The sequence below is a fragment of the Rhinoderma darwinii genome, chromosome 4, assembly GCF_050947455.1.
Source record: "Rhinoderma darwinii isolate aRhiDar2 chromosome 4, aRhiDar2.hap1, whole genome shotgun sequence".
Lineage (NCBI taxonomy): Eukaryota > Metazoa > Chordata > Amphibia > Anura > Rhinodermatidae > Rhinoderma > Rhinoderma darwinii.
In genome coordinates, this window is record NC_134690.1 from 150,406,809 (window position 1) to 150,431,852 (window position 25,044).

The window sequence follows — 25,044 nt, forward strand, 5'->3', positions numbered from 1 at the left end:
TGTATGAGGCAGTGCCATGTAATGTACGTGAGGTGTAAGAGGTAGTGCCATGTAATGTATGTGATGTGTATGAGGTAGTGCCGTGTAATGTACGTGAGGTGTATGAGGTAGTGCCGTGTAATGTATGTGAGGTCTATGTGGTAGTGCTGTGTAATAACGTGAGGTATTTGAGGTAGTGTCGTGTAATTTACGTGAGGTATATAAGGTAATGCTGTGTAATTATGTGAGGTATATGAGGCAGTTCTTTGTAATATATGTGAGGTAGTTCCGTGTAATCTATTGAGGTGTATGAGGTAGTGCCGTGTAATGTATGTGAGGTATTTGAGATAGTGCCGTGTAATGTATGTGAGGTGTATGAGGTAGTGCCGTTTTTTGTATGTGAGATGTATGAGGTAGTGCTGTGTAATGTACGTGAGATATATGAGGTAGTGCCGTGTGATGTATGTGAGGTCTATGTGGTAGTGCCGTGTAATGTGTATGAGGTAGTGCCGTGTAATGTACGTGAGGTGTATGAGGTAGTGCTGTGTAATGTATGTGAGGTGTATGAGGTAGTGCCCTGTAATGTATGTGCGGTGTATGAGGTAGTGCCGTGTAATGTATGTGAGGTGTATGAGGTAGTGCCGTATAATATATGTGTGGTGTATGAGGTAGTACCGTGTAATGTATGTGAGGTGTATGAGGTAGTGCCGTATAATGTATGTGAGGTGTATGAGGTAGTGACTTGTAATGTATGTGAGGTAGTGCCTTGTAATATATGTGAGGTGTATGAGGTAGTGCTGTGTAATGTATGTGAGGTCTATGAGGTAGTGGCGTGTAATGTATATGCATGAGGGGGCCCGTACCACCCGCCGGCACGGCCCCCCCCCCATGGCCGGAGGCTCCGCTACCAGCCGCTACGGCTGCTGCAGTGCGACGCCACTGAAGGTGTTGTACCTACAAAAGACATGCATCCCCTATCCACTGGATAGGGGATACATGTGGGATCGCTGGGACGCCCAGCGATAAGGAGAACGGGGGACCGAAAGTCCCCCGAAGTTCTCCATGACAAACCTCGAACTTCCGGGGTCTATCGGCAGCTCCATAGAAATGAGTTGTGCACCGGTCGTGCTTGTGCGCATGCGTGACCAGTGCTCCTTTCATTTTTATTGAACTGTGCAGACCCCGGAAGTCCGAGGTTTGTCATGGAGAACTTCGGGGGACTTTCGGTCCCCCGTTCTCCTTATCGCTGCCAGCGATCACACATGTATCCCCTATCCTGTGGATAGGGGATACATCTCTTTAGTAGGACAAACTATAGGCCGGTTTTTTTTGGGGGGGGAGGGGGGTTATATGGCCTTATCTACAGGGGGGTCTGTATGGTGTAATCTACAGGGGGGGCTGTGTGGCTTTATCTACAGGGGGGGCTTTATGGCGTCATCTTCAGGGGGGATTTGGGGCTGTATGGCGTTATCTACAGGGGGCTGTATGGCGTTATCTACAGGGGGCGGTATGGCATTATCTACAGGGGGCTGTATGGCATTATCTACAGGGGGCTGTATGGCGTTATCTACAGAGGAAGGGCTGTATGGCGTTATCTACAGGGGGCTGTAAGGCGTTATCTACAGGGGCTGTGTATGGCGCTATCTACATGGGGCTGTATGGTGCTATCTATAGGGGGGCACTGTGTGGCGGAATCTATAGAGAGGCACTATCTACTAGGGGCGGGGTTTTGTGGTAAACAGGGGAGGGGGGGGGGCCCAGTCAAAAGTTTGCTATGGGGCCCAGTCTTTCCTAGTTACGCCCCTGCATGATGCTTATCATCTTTAGGGAGTAGTAGCTGGCATGTTTGTTGATGGTTTCAGGCACAGATTGTTTTGGTGGAGCTTAACGATATTATAGGGCTTGTAAGGTATTGGTACTCCTTGTGGAGATCCAGCTAGTGTAGGGATTCTTACAGGCAATGCTTGCTGGGAAAAATTTGCAAATTAGCTGTCCTTCAGTAGGAAGAAAACTGTCTCTCTATTGCCACCTATAGTTAGTAATACCCTACTTTGTGCTGATGAGGAGCAAATGCTCCAAAACAGTGCTGTCTACAGATAGTCTCTGGTTGGCTGATATCACTCCTCATATTTCAAGGCTCTTTAATGCGTCAGACATTGAATTATAGGTAGATACCTATAGATGGCATTAAAAATACAATTTTCGTCGTTTTGGAGGATAGCTCATTTGTATAAGATAGGGTTCTGTCATGTCATCACTTTCATTTCTGTTCTTGAGGCTATACATTTTAACACAATGGGGATATTAGCTAAGCAAAATGAGGCATTATAGATTTTAAAAAAATGGAGCTACGTAAGCAGAAAACGAGAACTTATGCCGTAAGTTCCAAAGTTACATCTATGTCAACGCAGACCAAAGTCATGAGCTCGCAGATGAAGATGGCTGGTGCAATGTCCACTACTGCAAAGGTGAGGGCTCCATACAGGTGTATTATAGCAGCCTTATAAAACACACTATCATGCTCTTTTACCATCACAGGGCAGACAGACTTTTCAGAACATATTTTTTTTTTCTTAGACAATGCAAGCCGTTAACAGGAAAATGGATCCACAGAAAACCCTCCAAACAATGCAAAATTTCCAGGAAGAAAATATGAAGATGGAAATGACAGAAGAAATGAGTAAGATTCCAGAAATTCATGTTCTTTTTCTATGGTACTCGTGAATAAATGACCAGGTTTGCAGTTCAATGCTGGGACCAGGCATTTAGCATAAGTCCCAGCATCAAGGGGAGGAGGAGCAATCATTAATTCTTCAGTCCTCTCAATGCCGCGTGCAACCCCAGACCACTAGGTGCAGGCTTTGCTGATACCTGTAGTTGAACACAACTAAAACTGAACTACAGTACCGGTGGTGTGTTTGGGGGCAGGACAACTAATCCAGAGCACAACTAATTCATGGTCCAGGCTAGGGCTGGGCGATTACGACCTAAATCAAAATCAGGACAAATTGAACATGTAACCTCGATTATGATTCATAAATGATCATTAGGCCACACCCCTTTCTGCATGCCACGCCATTGAATAAATATAGATCCCCTGAGCCTGCTGTATACTACTGTATATAATATACTCCGACACTGCCCCTCACACAGTATAATGCCCCTATAGCTGCCCCCACACAGCCCCAATAGTGCCTAACAAAAATAATAAAATACATACTCTCCTAACGCCATTCCAACGACAAGTGGAGGAGATCCCTCCGCTCCTCTGGTCTTTTGTCATTCGGTGCATATTTTCAGATTCCACTGCACTTCTGCCATATACCGGTGTTTCAGGAATCCTTTTGGTCCACAATGCCCGCCCTATTTACTTCTTGTTTAGCCACGGTGTCTATGCGTCATGACTAGCAGACAGTGCCTGCCCCAATGGTATATTTACGGATGATCGGGGAGCCTACCATGGGATTCAACTGTAACTGCGTCCTGAGGACGCAGTTACAGTTGAAACTGGGGGAAAAAAAAATAATTTGCAAGATGACCTCGGTTATCTGCGCTGAATTTCGTTTTTTTTTACTGATTAATTGACCCGGCCCTAGTCCAGGCTACACGGCACCATTGGTTGATTGCCTCTAGCCTTAAAGTTGCATACTGACTCTAGGGTTACAGAGTCAGGATGCAATGGGGCAGATGTATGAAAACTGGAGCAATTTCATATAGCAACCAATCCGATTCCAGCCCAAATTTTTAAGAGGGAATTTAAAAAAACAAACCAAATGAAAGCTGCAACCCAACTGCTCCCCCCCTTTGCACCAGTTTTTATACAGCTCCCCATTGCATCATGACTCTAACACTGGATTCTATAGGCAATCAACCAATGGTGCCGTGTAGCCTGGACGATGAATTACAGCAGCCTATATGTCAATGTTGCTTGAGAACGGTATCTTGGAGTAGCATATTGCACAGAACTAAACTTTTGCATCCCTTGTATTTGACATGTAGTGTGGTTTGTAAACTTTCTTGTACAAGGGCTCATGCACGTGGCATGTTGCGGATCCGTACATTGCACATATTGTAGCTCCATGTGCAGTCTATTTTACACTGAGGTTTCGTAGTAGACCCACAGGAGTATAGGTAATAAAGAGGCTGTCTTCCCGCTCTCCATCCTCTTTTGGACGTAATCTTCCTCCCTCCCGCCCGGTTTTACAGATGTATGTTGTCAACGCTTTCAAAAAAATAAATAAAAAAATAAATAGCAATAAAAGAAACAAACAATGAATGAATATATATATATATATATATATATATATATATATATATATATATACATACACACGTAAAACTATAACAAAAACGCAAATATACACAAATGAATATGAAAATGTTTTCTGTGTTCTTAACATATGTTTAAAGCACTTAACATTGTTTTCTAGGTGGAGGATGTCGTGATCTAACGGTCTTTTGTATGATATTGTACTAAGGTTTTCAATATGCTATTACATGTACAGTTATTCGTGTTTTGTTTCTTGTCACACCTAGTGGTTCTATAAGGTAGATTACCTACATGCCCACTTATGTTCGTAGGCCGGCATACAGGTGTTTACCTAAAGTTAATGTTATGTTTACGTTCAATATTTGAATTAATAATAAAAGCTGTGGCCGACCCCAAGTCAACCCACGTTAAAAGGAATTAACCATGGTGTCCCGTGTCAAAATTATTATAGGTCTTTATCACTAGCTAGTTATTAAAGGTTTTTAATGGTCATGCATAGTCTAAGAATCTACCCCAAAAAATCATGGCATGTTCCATCACGTGCTGTATTATGGAGATATATTATCTAGAAGCAATGCTGGGTCCTGACATATCTTTATAAAAATGCTCAAAGGAGAAGTGGTGCTGTATAAAGCAGCAGATTACATTCTAACTGTCTAATAAAGTTGTTATCTTTGCCATTTTTTTATTTTTTGTATTTTTACTCACTAAGTTTTGCAGTCCCCATCTTTTAACCTTTTCATTGTTATTTTAGATGGCAAAAACACCATCGGCAGGTAAAGGTCTTCCATCCGCATCCTCGACTAAGGGCTTATTCAGACGAACGGGATATACGTCCGTGCAACGCGCATGATTTTCACGCGCGTCGCACGGACCTATATTAGTCTATGGGGCCGTGCAGACAGGTGCGTGATTTTTACGCAGCGTGAGTCTACTGCGAAAAACTCACGTCATGTCCGTTCTTTGTGCGTATTTCGCACATCACACACCCATTGAAGTCAATGGGTGCCTGAAAATCACGCATGCCACACGGAAGCACTTCCGTGGGACATGCGTTTTTCACGCAAGTCTTGTTAAGTGTATGTAAATGAGTTAGAAAACTTGTCCAAACAAGCACAAACCAGGAAGTTGCTTTGCACTTGTTGGGCACATGCTTGAGCTGGACACGGAGAACTGCAGCCATACCTCACGTTTGTGACGTGGAGAAGCTCATCTGCCTGGTCAAGGAGAAGCCAGAGTTGTGGGACACGCGGGCAGAGGCCTACCACGACCGCACGGGCAAAGAGATCGCATGGGATCAAATCGCGCAGACACTTCAGCCATAAGTGGGCTAAAGCCAGCACACGCGACAGAAAGGGCATTGGTAAGTACATAGCTTTATATATGTCATGTAAAACACACATGCTGTAGTGTGTCCTTGTGTTAACATGTTCAAAATGGGCAACGTAGCGGGTGTGTCACAGCATCATTGAGCTTGTGTATAATGTATCTTGGTGTGTAAGGGAATGGCAACGTTTCCAACAAGTGGCGATTTCGGCTATGGCACCTGGTGACTGTTTTTTTTTTTTCTGGTTCCTTTGTACAGTTGATGATGTCAAAACCCAGTGGAAGAGCTGCCGGGATCAATTCCGGCGGGAATATGGGGCCAGAGGCCGAAGTGGTGACGGTGCCTCCAAAAAGCAAAAGTATATGTACACCCAGCAGCTGATGTTCCTCAAGGACATCATGGAGATGCGGCCGTAAGTAATCTCTGTACCTTGAAGAAATGTCTATGTTCACATGTCATTCAGCCAAAACAGGTTGTTTGTCCCTTGTGGCAATGTTATACTAATAACTGTACATTTTTCTTACAGATGCAGTGACAATATTCTAGACACAGAAGAGGAGGCTGCCCATGAAGAGCCGCACGCGCCACAAGAGGAAAATCCCCTGCTGCCCTTAACCCCAGAGGCGACTGCTACCGAACCAGCCCCACAGGCGTCCAACCAACCCCAGGTGCCACGGGACGTACCGCGTGAAACGACCGCAGCAGCCAGGCGCAGGCGCAGCCACATGGGTTCCGCAGGTGCACAGGTGGACACCAGGGTACTCGAGTACCTTTCTCGCTGCGCAGACGAGGACGCCTGTGACGCCATTTGCCGCACCATAGCCCCGCTACTCCGGCGGGTACCCGACCACCGTATGGCGCGCCTCCAATGCTCCATAATCAGCCTGATAGACTCTGCCACACCTCCAAACAATCGACGCCAGTGCTTCCAGGCAATTGAGCATTGGTGTGGATTGCCGGAGCCGTCGGTGCCCTTCACTGCACCTGGCCCTTCCCAGCCTGCCACCCCCTTGCCACGCCAACATTACCACCGCCCAATGCCGTCCCGCATGTCACCTGTTCCTGTGCCGGTGCGTGAGCGTCCTTTACCTGGCTACAGCCGACCCGTGGAAACCTTTTCCACACGGCCCACCTCACGGCTATCACACTCAGCATCAGCACCACAATGCTGTTGAGGAACATCCTCTGCAGGCCCATGGACAGCATAGTGGTGCTGAAATGGCCAGCTACACCTCACCACCCCAGTGATACTATCAGTTGTAGTGCTGTGGCCGCATCATAGTTGGTGTTTACAAGTGATGGCTATTTTTCTTTATTTGTACCTAATGTGCATCATGTTGGTGCGATGTTTTGGTGGACCTTTTACATATGTTGTATGTACAGTTTTGTTGTGCCATTACACATAAAGTTTGGTTTGTTGAGCGAAAAAAGCGTGTGTGTTTTCTTAAATATATGTTGTGTTACAATCTTTCCCAAACATGTCCTTAGGTAACGTTGCAACATGGTGGACAGGGACCAAGATAGTTGCATGCCATAATTGAGGTATTAGTGTATCTTTTGTGGTTTTGCAAGAATCCAAATCGACTTCTATGCAGTCGTACAGTGATCTGATAATGGACGCACTAAGGACATTTGTGATTGTATTTGCGAACATTGGATTTGGCAATGTGCTTCACATACAATTACGTGTTTGGCAGCAATAAAAAACGGCGAAACCCCAAAAGATATGCGCTCGCAACCCACGTCAAGGGTCCACATTGGCCTCACTAATGATCAATTGTGCGCATATTCTCCATGATGCCACCCTTCACATAGAATCGTCCTGCCATGGCAGTTCTCCAGCAAAGCTGTCAAAATATTCTGCAAAAATGTCGCGCACTCGGATACCAGATGTTTGTGCCCTCCCTAGTGGAATTTGTGGCCGAATGGTTGATGTGGTAGCATTTCTTCGAATATATTCAGCATCAAAACTTGCGTCATGTATGCGTGTAAAGTTATGAAGAACTACAGACGCTTGTATGACCCGGGTCACATTCTGCGGCATCAGTTGCATTGTTGTGAGAAACACCCGCCATTTGTTTGCCATAATGCCAAAGGCACATTCAACACATCTTCGAGCTCTGCTTAGCCAGTAATTGAAGATGCGCCTACGGTCATCCAAGCCCCTTCTTGCAAATGGACGCATTACTTGGCTTGTGAGCCCAAAACCCTATCTGCAACGATGACATATGGGACTGGTGGTCCACGCGAGCCAGGGAGGATGCTCGGTACCGGAACAGAAAGTTGATTGCTCATAAGACGATGACCCATTCTGGATGAGCGAAATATGCGTGCATCAGCAGAGCTTCCATACGACCCAATGTCTACTATTGTAAAACAATAATTACTGTCAGCCAAGGCCAACAAGACGATGGAAAAATACTGTTTGTAGTTATAGTATCTTGAGCCAGAGTGGGGGGGCTTCTTCGCACGAATGTGCTTCCCGTCTAGGGCACCAATACAATGAGGAAATTGGGTGGCTGACAGAAAATCTTCGGAAATACTAAGCCACTGTTCCTCCGTGGGCTGAGGCATCACTGTGGGCATTAATCTCTGCCACAGCATGACACAAGTGCCTGTGACAATGCCTGAAATGGTGCTGACTCCCAGAAGGAATTCAAAATGTAAGGAATGGTAGCTATTTCCTGTAGCAAGAAATCTACATGGGTGAGAAAAAAAGCACACAAACAAAAATACACTTTATGTAGGACATGACACTCACACACGATCCGGGAAGCACTAATTGTAGAAAACACACATACCTCAAGGTTACAAGCAGTCGCTCCTCTGGGGAAATCCAGCGCCGCATGTTTGTGTCCTGGTAAGTGATTCCTGTACGAATCTGCTCAAGCAGAATATCAAACGTGCCCACAGACATGCGGCAAAACGACCAAATTTTGTCTGGGTGACTCCGGAGGTCATCATAGAGGGTATGAAAGTGCCCTTTGGAGGTGCGCTGTGCCACAAGAGGATGAACCAAAATCCTCCCCCTTCTCCGCGTTTGATCCTGGAGCATGGGACGGCACTCGCCAAATCGCCGAGAAACCAACCACACTAGCAGCACACGGGCCAAAGGAGCAAACGGTATAATTTGGCTGAGACGACAACAAGCCAATAAACACGGAAAACGACCAAAAGTATTTTGCAAGGTGCAAAACGGATGAGAACACGTGCTCACATCAAGCATGTGTTTGTGAATGGTGCCTTTTTGTAGGCTGGCCTCTCCATAACGCCACTCTCCGTTTTTTTACGCGCGTGAAAGACGCATGCCGTACGTGCGTTAAAAACGCAGCAACGCGCCATAAACCGATAACACATGCACATACAATGCGCGCAAAACGCCGCGTTTTTTGCGTGCGCAAAACGCACACGCTCGTGTGAATCCAGCCTAAGGGCAAGGCCACACGGTGCGTCGTTGACGCGGTTTTGTTGCGTTTGAAAACCGCATGCGGTCAACTGCATGAGTTATTTGTCACTGTAATGCTGCAGTTCTGTTGCGTTTTTAAAGGAAATAATTGATGGACATAGTTTTCACCCGTGTTGAAGTTTGTTAGGTGCTTCCTGTATATAGTACATTACAATGCATTGAAAAAACGCAAGCAGTTCAGCAACAACTTTGGCAGCGCGGTCATTAACCGCATGCGGTCGGACATTATGAAGATGCAGTTAACGGCACAAAAAACACATTGTAATATAATGGCAGCAGTCTGTCCATAACCAAAATTTTACCATTGACTTCTATTGAAAAATGACTTGCTGCAGTTTAAAAACGCAACATAAATAGACCGTGTGGCCTTACCCTAAAGCAAGGGTCTCAAGCACGTGGCCCACGGCCCGCATGTGCCCCCTGAGGCTGTCATCTGCGGCCCGTGGGACACAGAGCCGCTAGTATAGGCTCTGCTTCGGGACTCTGTGGAATTCCCTGACATCGCTGTCCATGAATGGACACACGATGTCTGGGGCTTCCCCAGAGCCTGAGTCCCGGGCAGAGCGCTAGTATGGGCTCTACTCGGGGACTCTATGGAATTCCCTGACATTGCTGTCCATATGTGGACAGTTTTATCAGGGTCTTCCACAGAGCGGAGTCCCGGGCAGAGCGCTAGCATAGGCTCTGCTCCGGGACTCTGTGGAATCCCCTGATAACGCTGTCCATGAATAGACACGCAATGTCTGGGGCTTCCCTAGAGCCTAAGTCCCGGGGAGAGCGCTAGTATATGCTATGCTCCAGGACTCTGTGGAATTCCCTGACATCGCTGTCCATATATAGACACGCGATGTCTGGGGCTTCCCCAGAGCTGGACAGTGATGTCAGGAGCACAGCTGGAGTCCCATTAGGAGCGCTCTGCTCTCAGCTCTGGGGTTGCCCCTGACATCTTGGTCCATATATGAACAGTGATGTCAGGAGCAGAGCTGGAATCCCAGGCAGGGTGCTAGAAGCGGCTCTGCTCCGGGACTCCAGCTCTGGGCAAGCCCCTGACATCACTGTCCATATATGGACACTGATGTAAGTGGCTTCCCCAGAGTTCCGCAGCAGAGCCTATACTAGTGCTCCACTCTGGGACACCGGCTCTAGGGTTGCCCCTGACATCACATTCTGGTCCCTGGCATCAGGGGCTCCTCCAGCAGAGGAATCCCTGGCCAAAGCGTTGGCAACGCTCTGACTGGGGATTCCACTCCTAGAGGGAGCCCAAATGGAGATATCTACTGGGGGTGTCTATGGCACTACCTACAAGGGCACTGTGGAATTATCTACAGAGGGCACTGGAATTATTTGCAGAGGGCACTGTGGCATCATCTACAGAGGGCACTGTGGCATCGTCTACAGAGGGCACTGTGGCATTATCTACAGAGGGCACTGTGGCAGTATCTATAGAGGGCTCTGTGGCACGATTTAAAAAGGGGATGCCTAATCTTGGCAACTGAGCTACCGGACTGCATTTAGCGACACTTAAACTGTAAAACTGGATTGCTCGCAGAGAAATCTCGCAAATATCCGATAAGTTTAAACCTAGCGATATTATTATATTAATGTAGTATTGTTATAGTGATGTAGTATTATTATTATTATAGTAATGCAGTATTATTATAGTATTGTTGTAGTCATGTAGTATTATTATAGTAGTTCAAATAACTAATTGATTAACAATAATTTTGTGATGTATCAAATTTGAAAGTAATGCGGCCCGTCAACTTCACATTTTTTCTATATGTGGCCCACTTACCCGGCCGAGTTTGAGACCCCTGCCCTATAGTTACCACAATCTCAGATGAAGTGATTGAGCGCCAGTTGAAGGCCCTGGGAGTAGATTAACAACCTGATCATGGAAAGCTTTCTGCTATGTGTGGACTTGTATTTTGGCTACCAATGGAACAGTTTGAACAGTGATTTATTTTTGAAGACTGAAGGAACAAACGTTTCTTTTGTTTGCTAAAGAACTCTACATTAACTTGTATAATAATAGTGTATATAGACAATAACACCTTAATTCTGTACAAATTTCCTATTGTGTCAAGAGGAGCTGACATCTAGGGGCTGCTGCACTGCACAATCTTGTAAAAAATGCTCCTGTTTTACATGTAATGGACATATTCATTTCTATTATCCGATCAACGATCAGTTCTTCACTTTCCAGCCCCGTGCATGGTAACAGAATCCGAACATGCATGCAAAGAATTTAATTAATTTAGGATTTTTTTATTAAAAAACGATATATTTTATTCATGTAATATTACATATTATTCAATCTTCATCTTTCTGACATATAACGAACTGCCTAAATAGCTGAGTATTTGGCTAGAATTCAATTTATCCGGCACCCAATAATCCAGAATTTCCCTGTAATGACACACCATAGACTGTGGGAGTTAGTGCTAGTCCAGCCTGATAGGGTTTCTATTTAATATTTCCTAAATGACCGGAATCCTGGATATTTTTTCAAAACTCTCTTTCATCTTTCCAAACTAACATTAGGTTTGAGAAGTTTGATCGTTTGGATACGTTGATGCTGGACTATCACTACATTGCTGTTTGCACTTGGTTACCTACTGGGGTTGTACTAATATTCAGACTGAGAGTCATCAGCCTACAAATGAAATGGATGTGATGCTTTTTGTTAAAAGGTTTTTATTTCATTTTGTCTTTGTGGATAAGGGTTAATTCCTGACAGTTTTACGTCTAACGTCTCCCATTCTGAGCATTAGGCCTCAGGCAGACGGCAGAGACGAAGGCATACGGAGTCCATGTGGCTCCGTGCTACAGCTCTTTTGGCACTCCGTGTGTTAACATGGTGCCTCTGTACAGCGGTGTATTACAGAGATATTGTACTTGAGAAGCAATGCTTCTAGGAGAGATTATACATAATACATTGTCCGAAGGAGCTTGACACCTGTGACAACTTTTGTATATGGAGGTTGTACTGCACGGTTGTGTGCATGAGCCCTTATCATAAATCCCTTACCCTTACTGTATATTTAGTATGATTTGCCTTTTTATTAGTAGCCTGCTCTTAAGTTTTGGGAAGTTGGAAACCATGATCTTATTGTATTTTCATGTGCTATCCACCTCCTGATTTTGTGCCTTTATAAATTAAAGCCTTTTCATAACCATCATCTTATCTCTGCCAAGTATTTATGATGAAAGTTTTATGATGGCTCAGAAAAATATACAGGGGAAAAAAAGGTTTCAGGCAAAGTTCTAGGAGCGTTGGAGAAAACCATGCATACATGGGGCCAGAATAAAACTATTAAGTCTTTCCTCTATTCGGCTTCAGCATTTCCTGAAATCTTAGTTCAAAGCAAGTTAATGATGTGCTACACTTATATTTTATTAATTTGTTGCCTTTTCTAGTGGACACTGGCTAGGAATATTTTGCCTTATGTCAAATTGCAAATAGTTTCATCCTGTAGTCTTACTGCCTTTCATCTGCACCGAATGTACGCTAGCTGGAAGTATGAAACAAATGGAAGGCAGTTTGACTGCAGGATTAGACTACACATGGCTTATTTGTAGTCTGTAACCATAGAGACACATAGGTCTGTATAGGAGCTGTAAACACAAAACAGTAAGACAATTCTAATAAAAACTATTTGCAAAGTTGCTTTATTTTGGATGCATTGGACTAATGAAAAAAAAAAAAGTTGAAATTAGGATGAAATTGCAGTGATCTCACTGGCAAATTTATATTTAGGTAATTTGCTAATATTTAAAAGTAGCTAAAAAATTAACAGCTACACTTGAAAAGGTTGTCCGGTCACAGGGTGTTTTTTCATACCTTACCACAGGATAGGTCATCGGATGTTATGCAGTGTTCAGTGCTGGTAGCAGATGGCGCTATACTGTGACTGGAGCAATTTGCTTCAGTAACCGACCACTGCATAACTTATGGCTTCCTCCAGGCATTGGAACAGCTGATCAGTGTGGGGTCAAGTTGTTGGATCCCCAGCGATCATATACTGATGACCTTTTCTGTGGCTAGGTCATCAGTATAAAAAACCGCCCCGTGCCGGACAACACCTTCAAAGAGGACCTGTCACCTCTCCTGACCTGAAAACTTGTATTCCTCATAAAATAACAATTATGGAGAATCTTTTAATAGAACTCTGCACTGTGCCGTTCCTCTGTTATGCTTCCTTCAAATTTATAACTACATTGACATGTAGTTCCCTGTGTCAAAGGGGCGTGTCCCTACAGTCTCACTCTGTCATCTGATTGGACATTGTCATTGATACTCCACCAGTTGGTAACACCCACTTGTCAATTTACTCATACAGTTCTAGGAGGGATAACAGAGAAACGGCACAAAATAGTTTTCTAAGAAAAGATGCACCAGAATTATTTCATGAATACAACTATTTACTAAAACAGACATGTCAGAAGAGGTGACAGGTCCTCTCTAAAATATTGAGAAAACCAAAGGAGTGAATGATCTATGATATGCAGAAAATCCACATCTGTAGGTAATAGTTGTACATTCACACGTAGAACTTAACTAAATTTGTCCCACCTTCCCCATAATTAGTGAGGCCCTATGCACACGAACGTAAAAATTCTCATTCGCAATTACAGACACATTTGGTTCTATTGGCCACGGACACCTTTCCGTATCGCTACAGAAAGGTGTCCGTACAGTAGAACTGTACCGCAAAACATAGGACATGTTTTATCTTTTGCTTTTTATGGGCCGTGCTCCCATACTTTGTATGGGAGCAAGGGCCGAAAAAGTTGGCGGCCGGCCGTGCCCGCAATCGCGGCCTGTGATTACGGGCATGGCCGTGTGCATGAGGCCTTGAACTGTAGACCAAAAATTGCCTTTTCCAAAAATCAGTTAGTGAAATTCCTGGTCTGGTATACCAGGACACAGGCCGTTACAGGAGGAGAGCCGGACAAGGCCTAAAGGGGCATCAACCTGTCAGCAGAAACTATTTGTTCCTTTGTGCAAGGAGGAGAGCTGACAGAGCCCAAACTGTCAGAAACAGACTCCATGTAGTTGGTATGAGGGCCCGATATTCTGTACTGGGACTTGTGCTCACAGCCCTGAACTGTGCAACTCGATTGGCATTCGCCAGAGGACACCAGATTTGGCAGATACGCCATTGGCGCCCTGTTCCCTTCACAGATGAGAGCAGGTTCACACTGAGCACGTGTGACTGATGGGAAAGAATCTGGAAATGACATGGAGAACGTGATGCCTGCAACATCATCCAGCACGACGAGTTTGGTGGTGGGTCAAGTGATGGATTGGGAAGGCATATCTTTGAAGGGTCGCACAAGCTTCCACGTGGTTGACAGCTGTTAGGTACTGCGATGAAATCCGCCGAGTCATGATCAGACTTTACGCTGGTGCAGTGGGCCCTAGGTTCCTCCTGGTGCAGGACAGAGCACTGCCTCATGTGGCCCGAGTATGTAGGCAGTTCATGAATGATGAAGGCATTGATGCCACTCACTGGCACTCACGTTCCCCAAACCTCAATCCAATTGAGAACCTCTGGTATAATATTAATCAGTGCATCCAGTGCCGCAAAGTAGCGCCACAGACTGTTCAGCAGCTCACTGACGCCCTTATGCAGCCATCTCATCAGGAGCATGGCCAGACATTGTCCGGAGTGCCTACAGACATGTGTTGGGCCATATGCACTACTGAGTCACATTATAAGTTGCCTTTAAGAAATTCAAGCAAATTGGGTCCATCTGTGAACTAAAATGTTTTATTTGATTTCCCGGGGTGATTTTGAATCCAGCTTTCAATTGGTTGATGATTTTGGTTTCATTGACCATTGATACATCATTTTGAATTACACAATTTATATCCGTAAAGATTTTCAACGTAATCTTTCATTCATCGAGACATGATTTGTGATTTAAAAAGAACAGAAGATTGGAGCAGCACTATGAATAAACGCCTAACTAGGCTGGTGCAAAGCTTCAAAAATAAAGGAGTGACCTCTCCTTATATACTACATATCCAAAAGAAGAGAACATGAAGCAGCACTCAAAAAAAGGAAATTTATTCATCCAACATAAGAGCGCTGGCGGTCTTATGTTGGATGAATAAATTTCATTTTTTTGAGTGCTGCTTCATGTTCTCTTCTTTTGGATATATGATTTGTGATTTAGGTATTCCCTTATTTTTTTTTAGCACTTGCCTTAATCCTGTCTTCCTCTTATCTAGCAGTTCTGAGGTGACTGCAGCCGCACCCATTTAGGCCCGCTTTAACCATAGAGCAAGCTGTGCACCTGCACCGGGCCCCCTGGTAGCGGCAACATTTTCAACTTTTTTCCTCTGGACGCAGACACAGTTGAAAAATTGTAAAGGTGTTTGGGGGAAGACGCCCAAAGATGGGGGAAAAGTGGGATTGTTGTGTGTCTTCCCCTGTGTATGTGCCCCATCAGCCCTTGCATTCTTCACCTTTATTGGTTGTCTGTCTTCCTTCTCCCCTTCTGTAGTTCTGTTCAGCAGCGTGCGGCTCGCTGCAGCGCCACTGAATGCTGTGTAGTTTTTCTGGTTGTCAGGGGGATGGATTCTCCCAGGAGGCCAGTTCAACCCGGTAGTGACCACCAATACGCCTTTTCACGGTGGTCATCGCCGCGTCCGTAACGACCCCGACTTTAAAGCTATTACATTATTTAACCCTCACGGTGAACGCCGTAAAAAAATAGAATAAAAAACAATAGAAAAATTGCTGTTTTCTTTGAATCCTGACTTAAAAAAAATTTGATAAAAAGTGATCAAAAAGTCGCATCTACTCCAAAATGGTACCAATAAAAACTACAAGTTGTCCCGCAAAAAAAAAAAGCCCTCCTACAACTGCATCGGCAGAACAATAAAAAAGTTATGGCTCTTCAAATATGGAGACACAAAAACAAATAATTTTTAAAAAAAAAAGTGTTTTTACTGTGTAAAAGTAGTAAAACATACAAAATCTATACAAATTTGGTATCGTTGCAATCGTAACAACCCGTTGAATAAAGTTATTGTGTTATTTATACCACACAGTTAACAGCGTCGATTTAGGATGCAAAAAAGAGTGGCGAAATTTCATTTTTTTTCTATTCCCCCCCCCATAAAAAGTTAATAAAAGTTAATTAATAAATAATATATACCCCAAAATAGTGCTATTAAAAAACAAAACTTGTCCCGCAAAAAACAAGACCTTATACAGCTATGACGACGCAAAAATAAAAAAGTTATAGCTCTTCGAATGTGACGATGGAAAAACTATAAAGATTGCTTGGTCATTAGGGGCCACAATGCAAGCAGGGGAAGGGGTTCATAGGGAGAAGGAGCACAATATCCGCTCTTTCTGAGTCTAGCCCTGTAGAATATCAGCGCCACGCCAGCTGAGTGGATTAGGAGGAAGGCGATATAAGAGCAGAGAACAGAGTCGCGTGGCAGTGCGGGAGACGGCGGGATAACTACATTACACTACAGCACAGCCCTGGTACAACCCTCAGTGCAGCCCGATCACTGGGAACAAAGACCATATTAACCCTCAGCGCTGCAGTCTGTTCAGGAGATGGCCCAATCATGAAACTTTTGCACTGTGCCCACCAAAGTGTTCAAATGGCTCCTGTGCCCAGTAGTGAACTTCCTCCCCTGTTCTTCATAGGAGGGTCTTTGCTACTGAGCATGTGCAACACAGATTTGGACCATTTAACTAAATCCATTGGAGCAGCAGTGTGAATATACTTACTCTAAGGGCGAGGAAAGAACAAAGGAGAGGTGATAAATGATATATTTTTATGCTTACAATTTCTTACATTTCTATGAAAGTAAATATGCAACAAGCTCTGCATTTAATAAATGAATACAATATTAATAATATTTAAGATTTTTATTTTGAAGCCAGATTTGGAGTCGGTACATTTATTCTGCCCCCACTTAATACGGACTCCAATTCCACATCTCTGATGGTATCAAGCACGCCGCCACTGGACCGTGGAGCAGTAGAAACGTGTTCTCTGGAGTGACGAATCCACTTCTCTATCTTGCAGTCTGATAGACGAATCTGGGATTGGCAAATTCCAGGAGAACGCTGCCTACCGGATTCATGGTGCTTATTGTAACGTTTGGTGGAGGAGGGATATTGTTCTGGGGCTGTTTTTCAGGGTTTTGACTAGGCCTTTTATTTCCAATGAAGGGTAATAACTTTACAGCATACAAAGACAATTTAGACAAATGTATGCTTCCAACTATGTGGCAACAGTTTGTTCCAGCGTGACTGTGCCCCAGTGCAGAAAGCAAGGTCTATAAAGACATGGTTGGGTGAGTTTGGTGTGGAAGAACTTGACAGAGCACAAATTCCCACAGACGCACTCCAAAATCTTGTAGAAAACCTTTCTGTTATAGTTGCAAAAGGGGACCAACTCCATATCAACTAACGCATGTGGTTTGGGAATGGGATGTCCAACAAGCTCATATAGGTGGGATATTCAGGTATGTACAGTATTGCACGGAGGAAACCCCAGATTAACATGCAGAAGGGTCTCATAGATTGTTACATCTGAAGGATCTTCGCTTGCTACTTTATGTTCTATGTTAACTGGTTCCCGACCGCTGGCTGTGTTTTTACGGCCAGCGGTCAGTGTCCTTAAAACCTGAGCCATAGACTTTTTACGGCACGGGTTTTAACTTGCTGCCCGAGCCATCGGGCAGCTGAATTTCGGGTCTCTGGCTGTCAGTGACTGCCGGGGACCCTGAGGAGAGGATAGAAGAAGCTTTCGCTGTTTCTGTCTTCTCTGATCACTTGTACACAGCGCTCAATGAACGCTGTGTATAGGAATAGAGGCAGCGGCCGCGCCGCTGTCTCTATTGCTCCCGGTGTTCATGTGACTGGTCACATGATCGCCGGGTGCCGTTAGTGACAGACTGCTGCTGAGTCTAACTAGACCCAGCACAGCCTTATTAGTGACAATCGTCACTATGAGAGGGCTGATTTCCCCTGTAACTGGGGCTGCTGTGCAGCTCCAGTTACATTGGAAAAGCATAGTGTAAAAGAAAGAAAAAATATATATAACGTTCCCCAAAGGTCTTTTTTGACTTTTGAGGGATAGACCATAGTAATAAAAACATAAAAGTAAAGTAAAGTGCAAAAAAAATTAATAATAAATACACATAAAATACCCACCCCAAAAAAACATTCCCCTCCCGCCAATCATTGTTGTAACGCTAGCCCGGACCAAATTACCCTAATATAGACATGTAATATATTAAAATTTACGGTAGACAATGACAAATAAAAGGTCTATTTTAGGGTAAAACTATGTTATTACCAAAAAAAATAGCTGAATCGTAAAAAAGCTTATTTTTTTACTATTATTTTCAAACTTTAACAATAAAAATTCTAAAATAGCAAAAAGGATGTGTATAAAAACGATTAAAAAAAAGAAACTTGCATTGTCTACGGAAAAAACATCGCAAAAATCACGTCGCTAGCCCAACAAATAAAAAAGTTATAGCCATTTTACTAACGCGTGCTAAAAAGGGCTAAACGGTGTCTGGTCCTGAAGGCTCAAAATAGCCCGGTCCTGAACTGGTTAAAATATTTATAAATATTACTATTAACTTTTTTCGTGTCTTCTACAAATACATGAATATAATATAGGAATTCCTGTGATGCTTAGGCTAAATTCACACCACGTTCATGGTGTTCACTCTGAATATAAACCAGGAAAATCTGACATATATATGACAACATGCCCATAGAGTCTAATGGGCAAATTAGTGCATTTGGTATATGAGGGAAAGTATTTAGAGGTGATTTCAGTGATATGGAATTATATAGACGGTATCGCTTTAAATCTCATGTAGCTGCTGAAGATGTCACAGAATCGTCTCGCTATGACATCATGGAGGACGGATATATAAGCAGCCGCCGACTGGACACTGATTTGAGGGTTTTTAGTTGGAGTTGGATTTGGAGTTGGATTGTAAGTATGATCTTTTATTGACTCATGATTATTTTTTATTACTTCCCATCTTCTTTCTATAGGTTTCCTCCATGTAATGTTTCTTTTCCACTTATTTTTAGGTGTTTATTGTGAGATTTTTTAAGCGACTGTTTAAAAAGTAGGAGGAGTTACGTGGATACGGACTGCCCATACTGGTGACATGGACTATCCACTATTTTTCCCCGGCTATGTAAGTCAGAATTTACCATCCAATACAGAATTAGGGGAGAATGGGGGTTGAATAGAATTGTGATCATTTAACCGGTTAAGGACTAGGCTGTTTTACAGCTAAATGACCAGAGCAAATTTCACAATTTTGCTATGCGCTTCTTTAGATGACTATAACTCAGCAGGTGAATAAAGTTCATCTTTGAATTTTACACTCTTTTTAAAGGACAGATAGGGCTTTGTTTTAGTGGCATTTGTCAGTATATATAATTATTTTTTTTTTCTCTAAAGTGGGCAAAATTGGAAAAAAATGCAAGAATTTAACAATTGCGTCGGTTTATGCTAGCATTTTTCACACACGGTATGGACCACGGACAAAATTAATCTCCTTTCACATTCTTCCACTTCTCCCGTGCATGGGGATACCAAATATGTGAGCCTTATTCACTGTGCGGGCATGTGCCAGGGCTTGGCATAAAAGGAGGCTTTTTGGCCTTTTCGGTCCAGGAATTTTGCATTTGATTTTATAGCCGTATACTGTTTTCTGGGGGGCCTAATGCTGCTGAAACATTAGAAACACCCCATAAATGACTTCATTCACACAAGTAGACCCCACAAGGTTTCCTTCAAGGGGTTTATCATATTTTTAGCAAGTCCAGTTTTCTTCTGAAAGTTTCTTGAATAACATGGAACAAAATAAAGTCAGGACTTTTTTAGCAAATGCGTCAGTTTAGGCTAGTATTTTTCACACACGGTATGGTCCACGGACAAAATTAATCTCCTTTCACATTCTTCCACTTCTCCCGTGCATGGGGATACCAAATATGTGTGCCTTATTCGCTGTGCGGGCATGTGCCAGGGCTTGGCATAAAAGGAGGCTTTTTGGCCTTTTCGGTCCAGGAATTTTGCATTTGATTTTATAGCCGCATACTGTTTTCTGGGGGGCCTAATGCTGCTGAAACATTAGAAACACCCCATAAATGACTTCATTCACACAAGTAGACCCCACAAGGTTTCCTTCAAGGGGTTTATCATATTTTTAGCAAGTCCAGTTTTCTTCTGAAAGTTTCTTGAATAAGATGGAACAAAATAAAATCAGCACTTTTTTAGCAAATGCGTCAGTTTAGGCTAGCATTTTTCACACACGGTATAGACCACGGTCAAAATTCATCTCCTTTCACATTCTTCCACTTCTCCCGTGCATGGGGATACCAAATATGTGAGCCTTATTCACTGTGCGGGCATGTGCCAGGGCTTGGCATAAAAGGAGGCTTTTTGGCCTTTTCGGTCCAGGAATTTTGCATTTGATTTTATAGCCGCATACTGTTTTCTGGGGGGTGTAATGCTGCTGAAACATTAGAATCACCCCATAAATGACTTCATTCACACAAGTAGACCCCACAAGGTTTCCTTCAAGGGGTTTATCATATTTTTAGCAAGTCCAGTTTTCTTCTGAAAGTTTCTTGAATAAGATGGAACAAAATAAAATCAGCACTTTTTTAACAATTGCGTCAGTTTAGGCTAGTATTTTTCACACACGGTATAGACCACGGTCAAAATTCATCTCCTTTCACATTCTTCCACTTCTCCCGTGCATGGGGATACCAAATATGTGTGCCTTATTCGCTGTGCGGGCATGTGCCAGGGCTTGGCATAAAAGGAGGCTTTTTGGTCCAGGAATTTTGCATTTGATTTTAGAGCCGCATACTGTTTTCTGGGGGGTGTAATGCTGCTGAAACATTAGAATCACCCCATAAATGACTTCATTCGCACAAGTAGACCCCACAAGGTTTCCTTCAAGGGGTTTATCATATTTTTAGACAGTCCAGTTTTCTTCTGAAAGTTTCTTGAATAAGATGGAACAAAATAAAATTAGCTTTTTTTTTTAACAAATGCGTCAGTTTATGCTAGCTTTTTCACACACAAAATGGACCACGGACAAAATTCATCGCATTTCACATTCTTCCTCTTCTCCCGTGCATGGGGATACCAAATATGTGTGCTTTATTCATGGGCATGTGCCAGGGCTTGGCATAAAAAGAGGCTTTTTGGCCTTTTCGGTCCAGGAATTCTGCACTTGATTTTATAGCCGCATACTGTTTTCTGGGGGGTGTAATGCTGCTGAAACATTAGAATCACCCCATAAATGACTTCGTTCACACAAGTAGACCCCACAAGGTTTCCTTCAAGGGGTTTATCATATTTTTAGCAAGTCCAGTTTTCTTCTGAAAGTTTCTTGAATAAGATGGAACAAAATAAAATCAGCACTTTTTTAGCAAATGCGTCAGTTTATACCAGCATTTTTCACACACGGTATAGACCACGGTCAAAATTCATCTCCTTTCACGTTCTTCCACTTCTCCCGTGCATGGGATACCAAATATGTGTGCCTTATTCACTGTGCGGGCATGTGCCAGGGCTTGGCATAAAAGGAGGCTTTTTGGCCTTTTCGGTCCAGGAATTCTGCATTTGATTTTATAGCCGCATACTGTTTTCTGGGGGGCCTAATGCTGCTGAAAGATTAGAATCACCCCATAAATGACTTCATTCACGCAAGCAGACCCCACAAGGTTTTCTTCAAGGGGTTTATCATATTTTTAGACAGTCCAGTTTTCTTCTGAAAGTTTCTTGAATAAGATGGAATAAAATAAAATTAGCAATTTTTTAGCAAATGCGTCAGTTTATACCAGCATTTTTCACACACGGTATAGACCACGGTCAAAATTAATCTCCGTTCACATTCTGCCACTTCTCCCGTGCACGGGGATACCAAATATGTGGCCTTATTTATCACATAGAGATGTAGGAGGGCGGACGATAGAAGAAGATTATTTCACATATCGCTTTTTTTCAAAGCTGGTTTTACAAAACTCAACAGAGTTTCTATAACACTTCCAAAATATCTGCTCGTCCACACTTACATTCTGCTCAGGGGTGTAGAGTTGCAGAAATAAATTATTCAGGGAATTTATTAGCGGTCTTATTTTGAACAACCGATCCCGGTTTGCATCGGTACTTGGGGGGGCCTGTGCGTTGTCATTGAAGTGGAGGAACCTCATTATTGTCTCATAACGAGACCTGGGCATTACTGCAGAATATACTGGGGTGGCTTGGGCGGGTCTTGTTGACCAGTAAGACCTAATGGAGGGCTTTTTGACAATACCCATATTTAGGGTGAGCCCCAAATTTTTTTTTAATTCCTGCAAATTGGTGGGCGTCCAATCTCTGGCATGGGTGGATGAAGGTTTCTGCCTTATATATTGCGTGGCATATAAATTTGTTTCGTGGACAATCTGATTTAGGATGTCGTCCGTTATAAATAAATGGAAGTAATCCATTTGGACAAAATTTGTATTGTCCACGGTTATGCCAGGAGTGGCAGTAAATCCGTGGATTCTAGGCCCAAAAGATGGGGCAGGTGCCCATACAAGAGCCTGGACTGGAGGGACCAGGCTGTCCCGTGCTACAGCGCTACTTGGCCCTGCGCTTTCATGTTCTGCAGTTTCGACTGCATCAGGGACAACGTCCCCTGAAGATGAACCTGAAGTGACGCTGTCATCGTCACTACCTAAAACAGGTTCCATCTCGAACGCCATCTCTGATGCGGTCTCCGACTCAGACCACAGCATGGTGTATGCCTCCTCGGCGCTAAACAACTTCCTCGCCATAACGTAACTAACACTAACACTAACTAAACAAATTTTATTTTTTTATTTTTTTTATAAAACACACAAACTAAGGCCCCATGCACACGACCGTGCCCGCAATTGCTGTCCGCGATCGCGGGCACGGCCGGCCGCTGACTGACAGCCGCATTTTCGGGCCGTGCTCCCATACAAAGTATGGGAGCACGGCCCGCAAAATGCGAAAGAACGGACATGTTCCATAATTCCCGGAACATTTCCACGGCACTGACACCCTTCCGTAGTGCTACTGAAAGGTGTCAGCGTTCAATGAAAGTGAATGGCTCAGTTTTTGCGGACCGCAGTTGCGGTCCGCAAAAACGGAGGTTTTTTGCTGTCGTGTGCATGGGGCCTAACTGCTATATATATCTACACTACCGCTAACAAAAAAATAAACCGCTATTGCTATATATATTATATATATGTGGATATATATATAATTATATACTCCCTACCTGCCTATTCTAATAGAATAAAAGAAAGAAAGGTAGATAGATAGAAAAAAAGATAGATGGATAGATTGTATAGATAGATAGAAATCTATCTATACAGAGAATGTTTTATAGTGTAACTGTTTGTTTTTTTTTCACTGTAATCTTCTGGCAGCAATTCTCCCGAGTCTCTTTTTCTCCTCAAACTGAAACAATATTTGAGGAGAAGAAAAGAGGCAGGAGATTTACTGCCAGAAAACTCAAAATAAAACAAATGTGGTCGCTGTGATTTTCACAGCGACCACATGTTCAGGGACCATCAGATTGGTCCCTGATACTCTGCCCAGTGCCCAGAGCTGTTGGTAACAGCGAGGGCACAGGGCTGTGTGCACGCGATCGCGGGCACAGGGCTGTGTGCACGCGATCGCGTGCACACTGTTTTATAAGCAGAAATGCATGTGATCGCTGTGATTGGTTGTCACAGCGACCACATGTTCAGGGACCATCAGATTGGTCCCTGATACTCTGCCCAGTGCCCAGAGCTGTTGGTAACAGCGAGGGCACAGGGCTGTGTGCACGCGATCGCGTGCACACTGTTTTCTAAGCAGAAATGCATGTGATCGCTGTGATTGGTTGTCACAGCGATCACATGTTCAGGGGCCAAAAGATTGACCCCTGACATTCTGCCCAGTGCCCATGGCTGTTAGCAACAGCCAGGGCATAGAGCTGTGTGCACGCGATCGCGCGTGCACAGTCTCTGAAGTGCGGCCGTATATATACTATACGCCGGACTTTAGAGACCCTGACCGCTGGCCGTATATTTACGGCCAGCGGTCGGGAACCTGTTAATAAACAGTCATTTAGTGCACAGAATATAATCCAGGTAATCCACAGCCTGTGCTGTACAGGACACAATATAGGGGAATATAGAAGAAGGTCTACACTCTGGGCTGTTTATGTAGAGACGGGTTTGTGTAGATTGTGGATTGTTCTGTAGCTATTTTATATCCTCCAGTGATCACATGATGTTACATTCATGACCCCCCCCCTCCCTATATGAGACCGGTGGTGATAGGGGTTAGAATGTGTACAGTGGGGATCTGCAAATACCTTACATTTTATGTCAGTTATTTTCCATGATGCACCATTTCCAACTGCCAATTTGAAATCCTCCCTGGAGTGGGCGGGGCTTAGTTGGACATGACTCCTGACAAGTGATGTGTGGTCAGTGTGCGGTCTATGGCCGGGCTCATGCACTGTGTGTGTTATCTGCTCTTCATTTTTTAGATAACGCCATACAGCCCTCCCTGTAGATAACGCCATACAGCACCCCCTGTAGATAACACCATGCAGCCCCCCCTGTAGATAACACCATGCACCCCCCTGTAGATAACGCCATACAGCCCCCCTGTAGATAACGTCATACGGCCACCAACTCCCCCCGAAAAAAACGGTCTAAAGTTTGTCCAACAAAAGAGATGTATCCCCTATCCACAGGATAGGGGATATATGTGTGATCGCTGGCAGCGATAAGGAGAACAGGGGACCGAAAGTCCCCCGAAGTTCTCCATGAGACACCTCGGACTTCTGGGGGCTGTGCAGTTCAATAAATATTAAAGGAGCGCTGGTCACGCATGTGCACAAGCGCGACCGGTGCACAATTAATTTCTATGGAGCTGCCGATAAACCCTGGAAGTCCG

At 43.9% G+C, this 25,044-nt stretch overlaps 1 protein-coding gene across 1 annotated transcript; it reads left to right on the plus strand.

Moving 5' to 3' along the window:
- Positions 1 to 2,100: 2,100 nt before the first annotated feature.
- On the plus strand, positions 2,101 to 19,227 carry LOC142760886 (charged multivesicular body protein 2b-like). The gene is made up of 4 exons (XM_075864053.1): positions 2,101 to 2,447; positions 2,557 to 2,659; positions 18,923 to 19,041; positions 19,143 to 19,227. The coding sequence occupies exons 1-4, from the start codon at positions 2,322 to 2,324 to the stop codon at positions 19,182 to 19,184; spliced, it is 390 nt and encodes a 129-aa protein (XP_075720168.1). The 5' UTR covers positions 2,101 to 2,321; the 3' UTR covers positions 19,185 to 19,227.
- Positions 19,228 to 25,044: the final 5,817 nt, after the last annotated feature.